This window comes from Helianthus annuus, chromosome 5 (assembly GCF_002127325.2).
Source record: "Helianthus annuus cultivar XRQ/B chromosome 5, HanXRQr2.0-SUNRISE, whole genome shotgun sequence".
In the NCBI taxonomy this organism is placed as follows: Eukaryota; Viridiplantae; Streptophyta; class Magnoliopsida; order Asterales; family Asteraceae; genus Helianthus; species Helianthus annuus.
In genome coordinates, this window is record NC_035437.2 from 95,833,693 (window position 1) to 95,845,385 (window position 11,693).

At 34.7% G+C, this 11,693-nt stretch overlaps 1 protein-coding gene across 3 annotated transcripts; it reads right to left on the reverse strand.

Moving 5' to 3' along the window:
- Positions 1–5,827: 5,827 nt before the first annotated feature.
- Positions 5,828–10,966, reverse strand: LOC110940815 (autophagy-related protein 18d). 3 transcript variants are annotated; one of them, XM_022182387.2, is made up of 6 exons: positions 10,743–10,966; positions 10,571–10,630; positions 8,431–9,219; positions 7,764–8,025; positions 6,134–6,257; positions 5,828–6,036 (listed from the first exon to the last, which is right to left on the reverse strand). In XM_022182387.2, exons 3-6 carry the CDS (start codon positions 9,202–9,204, stop codon positions 5,943–5,945), a joined length of 1,254 nt encoding a protein of 417 aa, XP_022038079.1. In that variant the 5' UTR covers positions 9,205–9,219; positions 10,571–10,630; positions 10,743–10,966; the 3' UTR covers positions 5,828–5,942. The 3 variants fall into 3 exon arrangements, with proteins under 3 accessions (XP_022038079.1, XP_022038080.1, XP_035846087.1); XM_022182388.2 differs by having other exon boundaries at positions 5,847–6,036; positions 8,431–9,131; XM_035990194.1 differs by having other exon boundaries at positions 5,847–6,036; positions 8,431–9,155.
- Between the last annotated feature and the right edge of the window lie 727 nt (positions 10,967–11,693).

Consider the following 11,693-nt stretch of genomic DNA (forward strand, 5'->3'; position numbering starts at 1 on the left):
TGTTTGCAGCTGGAATGTTAGCAAGAACATCTGTTGTTCCAAATATCCCTGAAAAACCCATGAATCAAGAAAATCTGGAAACTATGTTGGAAAAAGTTTACAAAGTCTGCAAAAGAAATCCAGTGGAAGAAAAACTTGATATGTTGCTGTCAGAAATACAAGGTCAAAGGGCTGAAATGAAGACATTATCAGAATCAGTGGAAGCAATAAAGAAACAGAGTGATGATAACACTGAAGCACTAAAGTCCCTTCAGAAGATGAAAGAAAAAGCACCAGAACTCAACATTTCTGCATCAGAAATCTAAATGATTCTCACAGAAATAGAAAAGATCAAAACACAAGTTGTGAATGTGATAGAGTCAAGACAGTTAAGCAGTGGAAATAGAGTTTTGGAAGAAGAAATTACCATTCTAAGGGCAAGTAATGACAGTATCATAGATGCCCTTGAAAAACTGTTAAAAGAATGGGCTGAAAATCAGAAGAAAGCTCAAGCTGAATTCAACCAAGTTCAGAAATACATGGCCAGCAACTCAAAACTGGTAAGAGAAACACAACAACTAATGGAGAAAATGCAATTCAATGTTGCAAGTTTAGCCAAAGTGGATCCTGAAAAACTCATGAAGGAAATTCTTGTTTCAAGCTCACATCAGAAAGCTCAAAAGTCAACTCCTCAACAATCATCAACAACATCAATCATCAAAGCTGATACCACAATGATGGGACCACCTCCAAATATTCCAAAAGAAGAGATGCTAAAAAGACTAGCAGCTGCAAAACCTCAAGTCATTACAAATTTGAAAATGCTAGCTTCTGTTCCAAATCCAACAATATCTGATGACTCAGCAATAAGCAAATATATGAATATACAGACAATGAAGGAATGGGAACAAGAAGGTGAGTCAGAGGCAAAGTAAAAAATTGTTAAGAGAAAAATCTCAGAAACCAAGTCTGTCATGGTCAAAGAAATTGCCAGAGATGTAATGATGTTTCCTGAATACAATCTGGTAAGTTACTACTTGACAAAAGAAGATGAAATACCAAGATCACTATCTCCTACCAGACTGGGGTTAAGAGAAGAAAGAATGAAAAGAGGGCTATACAGCATTCACAAGCACAATGAGAATCCGGTAAGGAGAATTTTAAAGGTGGATGAAGTGAAAGGTTGCAAATGATGATATAGGAGGAACTTATGTGCAAAACAGATACACACTTCAAAGAGAAAATGGGGATGAACAGAAGGTGACTAATGAAGAACTAGCTGACCAGTTGCATCCTTTGGACATATTGTTCATGAAGGATCACTATGAAAAGGAAAAGAAAAATAACCAAGAGGTCAGAAGGGCAATGAATGGCATATCAAAGGTTGGAATATTGCTATTTGAAAGAATGGCTTTTTCAGACTTTGATCTATGCATCAATTATGAAGATGTGCACAAGAAAAAGGTGTACTTTAGATCACCTAAGACAAAAGTTCCCTCAGAAATACTGGATGATGCAAGATCTGGAGACATTATTATGCAGACAAGCAAAGATGGAGAACAAGAATATGGTGTAATCTTCAGAGATCAAGACAATAACAAAGCTTTGTTCAGAAGTGTTGACATCTGTAAGTACTCAAATCAAACCCTGAGGTATATCTTAAAAACCATGTACAAAAGACAGGAACATCTTCAGAAGATAGAGAAGAACTTGGAGGGAAGTAGGAAAGAAATTGAGCAAATGATTGAAGAATGGATACAAGCAAGAGAATGGTACAAAGACATGTATGATAGCTGCAACAAATACATCTTCTACAAAAAGAAGATAAAGAAAAGAGATGTGCATAAGAGAGTGAAGCTGAATTAAAACTTGTTTATTTTTCATCTTTTATGTAATTTGTTTTTCAAAAACTTTAGCAACTGGTTTAAATTTTGCAAGTATTAAGTTTCCACTGTTTGGAAATTTTATATTCATGAGATAGTTCATTTTCTTACAATACTTAGGGGGAAACTGTTAGGAAACTTTATTTGTAAGTATTGAAGAAAATCTCAATCAACTGGATCTCTGAAGAAGATAACAATCCTGAAGAACACAGCAAGATGAAGAAAATCAGTTGGGACAACTAAAAAGCAAAGTATCTACTACAAAGAATCACAAGTTGATCAAGAGTTGATTTTTGGATTATCAGAGAAGGTCGTTTCTGATGGATCTGATGATCATCAGTTTCTGACAAATTCTGATCATCAGACTTTCTGATGATTTGTTCACCAGAATTTCTGATGAAGTGGTTTATCAGAAATTCTGATAAAAGACCCACTTGTCTAAAAATCACAACTCTATCCTGCCACCCATGACCGAAGCATGACATTATTGGTTTTCATGATTACAAATGCAACTTGAACGATGGATTCAATGAATATGTCAAATTGCTACTTTACGCAGGACTTATTGCATGAATAAACAATTGTTTATTCATGTCCACATCCTTCTATAAATAGAAGGCTCGAGAGGCAGAAGATACTTGAGTTTGAAGCTTAGCATTTACATACAAACACCCAAACTCCACTGCTCTTCTCACCCACATAAATCAAGATTCATTTGTATTAGATAATAATCTTACAATCACCTTATTAAACTAATTTGTTTCAAAGTGATATAAACTTGATAATTCTGTAGGTCTTGTTTCTTGAAAGTCTGATTTCCATTTCCAGACATCTTTTTCACATATACTGAAATCACTTGCCATATTATGTAAAAAGAAGTTGTTAAGGCCATACTTGGTCCAACAAACAATAATAGCAAACAACATCAAACAACAATAGCAAACAACATTTAACAATAATAGCAAACAACATCAAACAATAATAGCAAACAACATCAAACAATAATAGCAAACACCTGATGTTGAATCCACTATAGATGTTGAGTCCACTGTAGATGCTGAACCATTGCTGTTACAAACAGATACTACCTCGGGACTGGAAATTTAAAAGGATCGGCTTCAAAGGCTTCAACAATCAGAAGATTCAAATCTCAAGCAAATGAAACCCTAATTTCAAAAAGAATAATCGGTAAACATATTCAAAGATCAATAATCAACAGATGTTGTACTCATATCATCACGGTTAAGAAAAAAACCCTTAGTTTCTGAACATATTCAAACATACCAGTTCATGGCGGAAATCTATCCGCAGGTAAGCGGATTTCAACTTTGATGACCATCGTTGACAACAACCCTGGAACCATATGATGAGATTACAATTAAAAATTAGGGTTTAATTAAAACTTTGTATAAAAATAAGAAGAAATCAACACAGATATATAAACATACAAATCAAACCTCAAATGGAAGAACCTTGCGGACGAAGAAGATGAAAGAATCTTCCCAACTATAGCTTGGGATGATAATTACAAAAGCCAGATATTACCTCTTCATGGTATAATCAGACATGAAAATTAATGAGATGATTTGCTTTGATCTTTGATTAAGAAGGAAGAAGAGTACAGGAGAAGAAGATTCAGATTCAGGGTTTTGAAAAAGAAAAAAGGAGACGGAGGGAGTATAAAAGGGATGGAAGTGTGGTTCTGTTGGGCGGGAAAAGAGAACTGAGGATGCCCTAATTTACTGACACGTGGCCCAAATAACTTTCATTTATGATATATAATAGATAAGGCCTATAATTAGGGTTGTAAACGAACCGAACGTTCAATGAACAGTGGGTGAACCGTTTAGCAGGAAGTTCGTTTATGTTTGTTTGTTTAGTCAATGAACAAACACGAACAAGAAATTTTGTTCGATTAGTTAAACAAACGAACATGAACAGAGGTTGCATTCGTTCGTTTCTGTTCGGTAATGTGTTAATTTATGTTCACTCGTTTATGTTTATTTGTGTTCGTTCATTTAAAAATTCTTTTATGTTATATTTTTATTTTATTGGATTTAGTTTTCAAAAATTTGAAACCAAAGTTATACTATACACCTTTGCCAAGATCGCTCGTTTGACCATTCAATTTTAGTTTGTGTCAAAGCTTGACAAACTGTCATTTTGGTGTTAATTATGTGAACTATGTCCAGAATGTTCTGTTAAGTACTTATTTATCTTTGGTGAATTCTTCGTAGTCTTAGTCTTTATGATGAAAAATGTAGATTGTTTTAAAATGAATATATACAACGTTCGTTTGTGTTCATTTATGTTCATGAACATTTGTTTGTGTTCGTTTGTGTTAGTTTACATTCCATAAGTGTTTATGAACAGTTTATGAACATCTTCTTTTCCTTAATGAACAAACATGATCAAGAAATCTCATTCGATAAGTGTTCCTGACAGGGCCGGCTCAACTGTTTTGGTGGCCCAAAGCAAAATAGATATTCGGGGCCCTACAACCTCTCTAAATAAAGAATATTATAAATTAATAATTTCAAGATTTTGTGACGCATTTTGATACAGAGCACTCCCATTTAACAAATTATTTAATAAACCAACAATAGTAAGTTTCTTGTTTGATGTAACCTAGACGAGGAATTTCACCATTAATGAAACTATGGCTGAACTTCTTTGTGATTTTAATCCTGAAGAAAATAAAAAGACAAAACAGTTGGTACCTAAAAGAAAGTGCTTGTAACAAGCCTCGAGCCTTGATATTTTAAGTACTCACACGGGAGTTTACCACTGGACCAATGGACAATTTTTATTTTAAAAGCAACATTTACATATATACTTACATAACCCTTGTTTCTTAAATTAGGGGCCTTATCCAAATGGAGGCCTAAAGCCCTAGCTTTAGTTTAATTTCCCTTCAGCCGGCCCTGGTTCCTGAACCGTTATGAACATGTTCATTTCTTAATGAACAAACTCGTTCCATTTAGTTTAGAGCCCTACCTATAATGTTATCATGATAAAATCATAAAGGCAAAAGAGTAAATTTGTGGTTCATAAAGATAAATATATGTTAAAAAGGTTATTTATCAATTATGTTCTGTTAGAAGAGGAAATTATTCTTAGGTAAATTTTACACTTTATCTCGTGAGATTTTTTTATTTGAAATTATAAAGTCATTAAACATTGCTATTTGGTATCACTATGTATTTTACATTTTGGTATATTGGTTTTATAAAGTGAAATATACTTGGGAAGGCTATATTTTAACCATTAGTATTGGTGTGTTAGTATGCCTATAAACGAACCGAACGAACATGAACAAGGCTTTGTTCATGTTCGTTCGTTAAGAATAAAAATGTGTTCACGAATATTCATAAACACTTACCGAATGAGATTTTATGTTCGTGTTCATTCATTAAGGAAATGAACGTGCTCACGAACAGTTCACGGACACAAACGAACATAAATAAAATCAGCGGAAGCGATACAGTCTAGAGGTGGATGGAGGAGGAAAAAAGTCTGAAACTTGAAGCCATAATAGTGGAACGGAGGTCGATAGTGTTCGCCAATGTGAATATTGAGAAAGAAATGGGGAACGGTGCATAAATACGGTGGGAATAAGGGAATCTATTTTAATTTTGTAGGATAATAAAATAAATAAAAGTTAAAAAATATAAAAAGTTCAGATAAAATAAATAAAAGTATAAAAAACTAATGAACAACATAAACAAACGAATGTGAACGAATGTTCACGATCACGTTAACGAACGTTCATGAATACAATTGAGAATGTGAGATTAGGCATGGGCTTGGCAAAGTTCTCATAAAATAATTTATGGCTGCACTAGTTATCTTCCATTCTGTTGTGTAATTGAGAAGTGAAAATATGCATCAGAAGTTATGATTTGACATGGTTGGCCCACTGCTTTTATATTTTCATTATTGTATTTTATTTTTGAAGATTCATGTGAACTCAAAGCCAATAGATAAACAAAATCATAGCTCAAACTCCTTATTTAGACAAATGCAAGCAAGTAATATTCACATTTTATGGAAATTCAAATTCAGAATTCTTGTTGTGCTTTATCCAGACTTGACTTCAGTTTTCAGGAAACGAACATACTCGTGTTGTATCATCTCTCCGCCGTTCACAGGATCAAATGCGCACCTGTAGAAACTGATTATTTCACAGATTATTAGATAGATGGATATCGAACAGGTGCGTATACGGTATACGTATACCAACTTTTTTCAAGTATTGATGATGTGTGTACCTTCCATTCATGCCCACAATAATCACCGTGTTCTGTGATCCAAATGCTGACATGTACTGGGTGGGTTCAGGCAAGTGAAACCGAGCAAATGACCATTCTGAGCTAAAGTATTTTGGCAACACACCTACATAGATGATCCAGAAAACATCAGAATTTGTAGAACAGATTATAAATTTTATAGATCTGAAAAAATCGAATATTCTCCTGTCCTATTTATCCAACTTTTTCATTTGTAAACCTGTTCGACCAATTATATCATCCAAGTTAACCCACACATAAGTAAATGGCTCAAAATTTCCACCTTAACATATGCTACATTCTTCCCATAAGCTTGCAACGCTCTCACATGAAAATCACAAAAATTCATTTCACATGTTTTCACTCCACGTCACTGCCACGTATAAAGTACTTGCCACCTCACCACACCACTTCTATTAACTTTTTTTCATTAAACCCTCACTATGGTTTCACTAGTTTTCACTAACCACTACCCAATAAAATAATACTATTTTTAAATAAGTTTAGAAAAAAAAAAAACAAAGAAAATTATATGATTGGTTGAAAAAGCATGAGCCCCACATCCCCCCCCCCCCAACACACACACCCCGTGTTCTCCATGCCTCCTTCACGCGGCCTCTGCCGGTGTGCAACACCGGCTCCGGTGCCACCTGGCTTGGGCGTTGCTCCATAGTGAGTAGCCTAATCGCTTGCTACAGGGGTTGTGGGTGCTTTAGAACCTCTCGTATATCCCATAAGATTGCAACATCTTCTTAGGAACTACTGGGTCAAAATACTTTTCTCATCATATCAATGTTACTTAACTGCCCACGAACATCATCACAAACATATAGATGATATTGATCAGGTCCAATGTAGTCTTTTGATTTGGAGGATATTTAATAACAGTCACAATTTGTGCAAGTGGTTTCTTTGATTGTCATTATTTACAACAGCAATAATGTATGAATAGGCCACTCAGATATTAAAGCGAGCTTTATAGGTCACTCAAATATAAATATTGATGCGGATTCCAGCAATAAACATGCCAAAAATCTTAAATGGCAAAATAACCGTTAAGTTAAACCTGTCGCTTCTAGAGTTGTAAAATGGAAAGAAAAAAACACCCCTGAATCCACTCAAATATGTTTTGACAAACCACCTAAAGTTGTATCCTCTGGGCCAAGGGCATTTTTGTCATTTTTACAACTCCAGAAATAAGAAAGCGTAAATTACGGCATTATCTGCTTTGTGAAAGTTTAAAATACAAAAGGGTCTTAACGTGCAACGGTGCGGGAGTGAACAAAAACGTGCGTAATTTGGGTTAACCCAACCCAAGCTTAATTATGCAAATAATGTGCGCAATTAGGGTTTAAACCAACCCATGCGTAATTATGCATATAATGTGCATAATTATGTGTCATAACGTGCGTATTTTAAAAATGAACATGCATAATTCACTTCGCACGTTAAGGGGCTATCGGCATAAATGAAATCAAACTGATACTTGGATGACCTATCGACCTCTAAAAATTGTAGTTTCACAGCCACGATGGAAACTTTTAAATACTTTATACGTATATATTATCTCTAAATACAAGTCACATACAAACTTAAGGGATCTTTGTATTACCTTTCATGAAAGATAGTGAAGAACCAGGATTGGCACCAGCAGCACTTGGTGAAATTAGGGCATCAAGAGAAGATGAAGAATTCTGGTGTGAAAACGGTGGAGCATGACCAGCGGTAGATTGAGTTGATGAATCCTCACTTACCACCCGCACTCTGAGACTAAATATATGCACAGTACCTTTATCACTTGACACCGCCAGCCACTGAACATTTGGAGAAAGGGCAATACCGTAAATATCAGCTCTATCCACTCCTCTGCGTACCTACCAAGACATATAGTTAGGAAAATGAATGAATTTGATGTAGTTTTCTTTTACCTTGACTTGTTCAAAGTTGTTTATTACAATATATTTGTAATCAATTAGATGTAGCATCCACAGTCACTTTTTTTCATTTCTGTTAACTTTTTTTTAAATACTGTGCATTATCAATATGAATAAAAAAGACACTAATATTAGAGTAGTAATCCATTTATGCCTTTAAAAGACTCATTCGACCCATTTTCTTCCTAGCTAATATATTTAATTTGACCCATTTGACTAGTTTGAGATCAAACATAACCCAAATTGACCCAATTATAAGTAAATTGGTGAAATTTTCCACCTCTACAATTTACATATATTGGACCGAATATTACATGAACACTCACATAACAAACCATAATATACCTCCTGTAATCGAGTCCCGTCCATTGTGTTGAAAATTCTAATTAATGTGCCCTTTGTGCTGGCGGTGGCAAGAAGAAGCCCATCCATAGTCATGGTCAAACACGCAATCCGAGAATCATGAGCGTTGATCAACTTTGTCATATTTAGTCCAAAATGTTCGACTCTAACTTGTCCTCTTCGTAGACCAGGGCAAGCCAATACAGACGTATTCACCTGGTGAGATAAACAACAAAGTCCTCTAGGGTTTGCCAGCGTTTCTATCTGATGTAGAAGCTTTAGATCCATAAAATTATAAACGTATATTTTATGTTCAAGAACAACAACGATCTGGTCACGTCTTAATTTTACCGCCCTAACATCTGACCTAAACGAAAATTCACCAATGCAACGACTCTGATGATCGTCCCATATTATTACTTTATTTGGAGGATATTGTGTATTAGCTTTACCGCCAACAAGTGCTAGAATGTTGCTTCGGAAAAGCATTTCGATTATTCCGAATCCTCCACTTTTTAAATCACGCCTGAAGGTTTCTTTGAAAGGATCACAGTTGTATATACGAAAACCATGGTTTGTACCAGCAGCAAAACAGCCATAATCTTGGTTCCACGATACTGATAATAAATTCACTTCGCTCCCATCAATATCTGAATTTGAATTGCCGGAGGGATCATAGATAGCATCCATTGGGGGCTCAAATGCTGCAAAATGCGGTTGTTGAGAGCCTCGTGATGTTGAAACAGTGAAATTCATAGGGGAAGAAACATCAGTCATTAAAGCAACCTAAAGCTGTAAAATGTTCAATAAAAATCATTCATTTTCATTACTTGGATGACATGGTAAACATGGACCCTTTACTTATTTAATAATCCAATACAAATCATTTTTTTCCTAATCAATTCCAACTTTTCAGAAATTAATTAAGTTGAAACAGCAATGACATGCTGCAAAAAAAGCATCAGGTAAAAGCTAAAAGATTATATGAAACAACTTAAATAAAAAGATAAGATAGTTAAAATACATGCTACAATGAAATTGCTACAGGTTGTGCCAAACGATGACTCTCAAGTTTCTACATTGATTCCATGTCATGGATGAGTATTACACTTGCACACAGAAATAAATACATTCTACAAGGCGTGTAAAATACTGAGAACTACGCAACATATAGCGACGACCCATCTAAAAATCTTGCAACAATGAGCCTTGGTGGAAGGATCTATATGGAAGTGTATGGTCAGTTCCTTCCTTGGAAGTCCCTAAAACATTGTAAATACTAAAGAGTTCCAGAGTACTGATCTAGACTGTCGAGATAAATAGATTATAGCCCTATATTTTGGTAGGGAAGTGATATAAGGAGGTGCCTCATTTGGCACAATGAAGTACCTCGAATACATTAATACAAGTTTTAAAAAACAATTGAAATCGTTCTCCCATGCAATACAAAGTATTCTTATTTCCTATGCTCATGCATTCCCCTTTAAATTGTTGCAAGGAGTAAAGTTTGACTAACTTAATTTGATTACTAAATACCGCACAGAAGCTTATAAAGATAAGTATGTGACAATAAGCATACATAATAAGAACTCTATGCATCTCTTGCTGAGTAAGATTCATCGTTTACTAATTACTATCAACCAGTCATAGGAAGAAAATTGATGCTATCCGGGGTTATAAAAAAGCAACTGGATATACTTAACCAGAGGGAACATTTATACTTATTAAATCCAGCATAGTTATTACATTGCACATGTCATGTCATTTATACATTCAATTGAATGATAATGACTGAACCAGTGAACCTCTTTTTGTTATTTCACGAAATCTCAAGCAATAGCATTCACCTGAGACCATCCTCAACAAAGCATTCAATCAAACACTTACTTTTTCCGAAGAAGACTTCGCTACTTATAATAATAATAATCATCATTCATAAGTTCCTAATTATCATATCGAGAACTAAAATAACAATAACAATCAAACAATAAACATAAATTGCCACGATTAACTAGACCAATTTCTAAATTCTTATCCATCACATATGCTAATTTCCAGAAACTAAAACAGCAAACAAGCAATAAATTATTATTATACACTCATAATTTTAAACTAAGAAAAAAAACAAATCAAACACACTCACCAAATAATTGAAGATTCACTCGATCGCACAATTCTGTAAATCAACATCATCGCCGTATTCCTGCAAATCAGACATTCCGTAATCGGTAACGTGAAAGTCAAGCAAAGCGTAGGAATCTAAACGTTATGAACAAATGAAAAACCCTAAGTAACCGTAATTGTGACCTAATTACCTTGAAGAGGAAGTTAATCGAGTTGGAATGACGATGAGCGATTGTGGAATAGATTGCTTGAAGAAGGAGTGATTGATTGCGTGTAGGAGTGAATGATAGATCTGATCGGATGAGAGAGGGTGTAATGGAGTATACGAACAGAGTATTATTGCTGTGTAAGATGCGAGGAATTCGTGATGGGAGGATGAAGAAGACGAGGGTATTAGAAATTTGTCTTTCCAGAGGTCACAAATTCAGCTTTATAAAAAAAATATACAATAGATAAATTAGTAAATCGCCAAAATCATCCCGATTTGGGCGTGTTTGTCAATTTCATCCCAAACAATTTTTTTTGTACTATATTATTTTTTACTTTTGTGATTTTATGTCATTTCATCTAAACGTCTAGCTTTTTTGCCAAGATCATCCTTGAGATTTCAGATTTTTTGTTATTTTCATCTAAATATCTGAAAAAAATATAAAGCAAATTAGACGTTTGAATGAAGACGACAAAAAATTCCCAAAAGTGAAGGGCAATATGGTACAAAAAAGTTGTTTTTGAATGAAAATGACAAACATAACCAAACCTCAGGGACGATTTTAGCAATTTACTCTAGATAATTTATACACTAGAATTATTGTTGTTGTTGTTGTTGTTGTAGAAATATATAAATCTTCATTAATATTTTGGTGAAATATAGTAAATTTAATGAGTAAACTGCAATTTTACCCCATGAGGTTAGGGGTCATTGGCATGTCTACCCCCTAAGGAAATAATTGCAATTTTACCCCCCACTGTTTCCTCTTATGTTGCAACATTACCCCCCGGTGTCAAAGTCAATAACAGTCTTTAAACGGTCAAAGGGCATAAACGTAATTTCACCCTTTGGATCTTTATAAACCCCTTGTACTTGTCTTCCACCTTCACCCTTACCCCCTAAGTTTCACTCCACTCCACTCCTTCTTCACCCT

Excerpts from the sequence above, each read along its gene's own strand:
- LOC110940815 (XM_022182387.2), bottom strand. The coding sequence starts at position 9,204 with ATGACTGATGTTTCTTCCCCTATGAATTTCACTGTTTCAACATCACGA. Across the intron at positions 8,026-8,430 it reads ACGGGACTCGATTACAGGAG|GTACGCAGAGGAGTGGATAG; the intron begins GTATATTATGGT and ends ATGTCTTGGTAG. Across the intron at positions 6,037-6,133 it reads ATTGTGGGCATGAATGGAAG|TTTCTACAGGTGCGCATTTG; the intron begins GTACACACATCA and ends TGAAATAATCAG.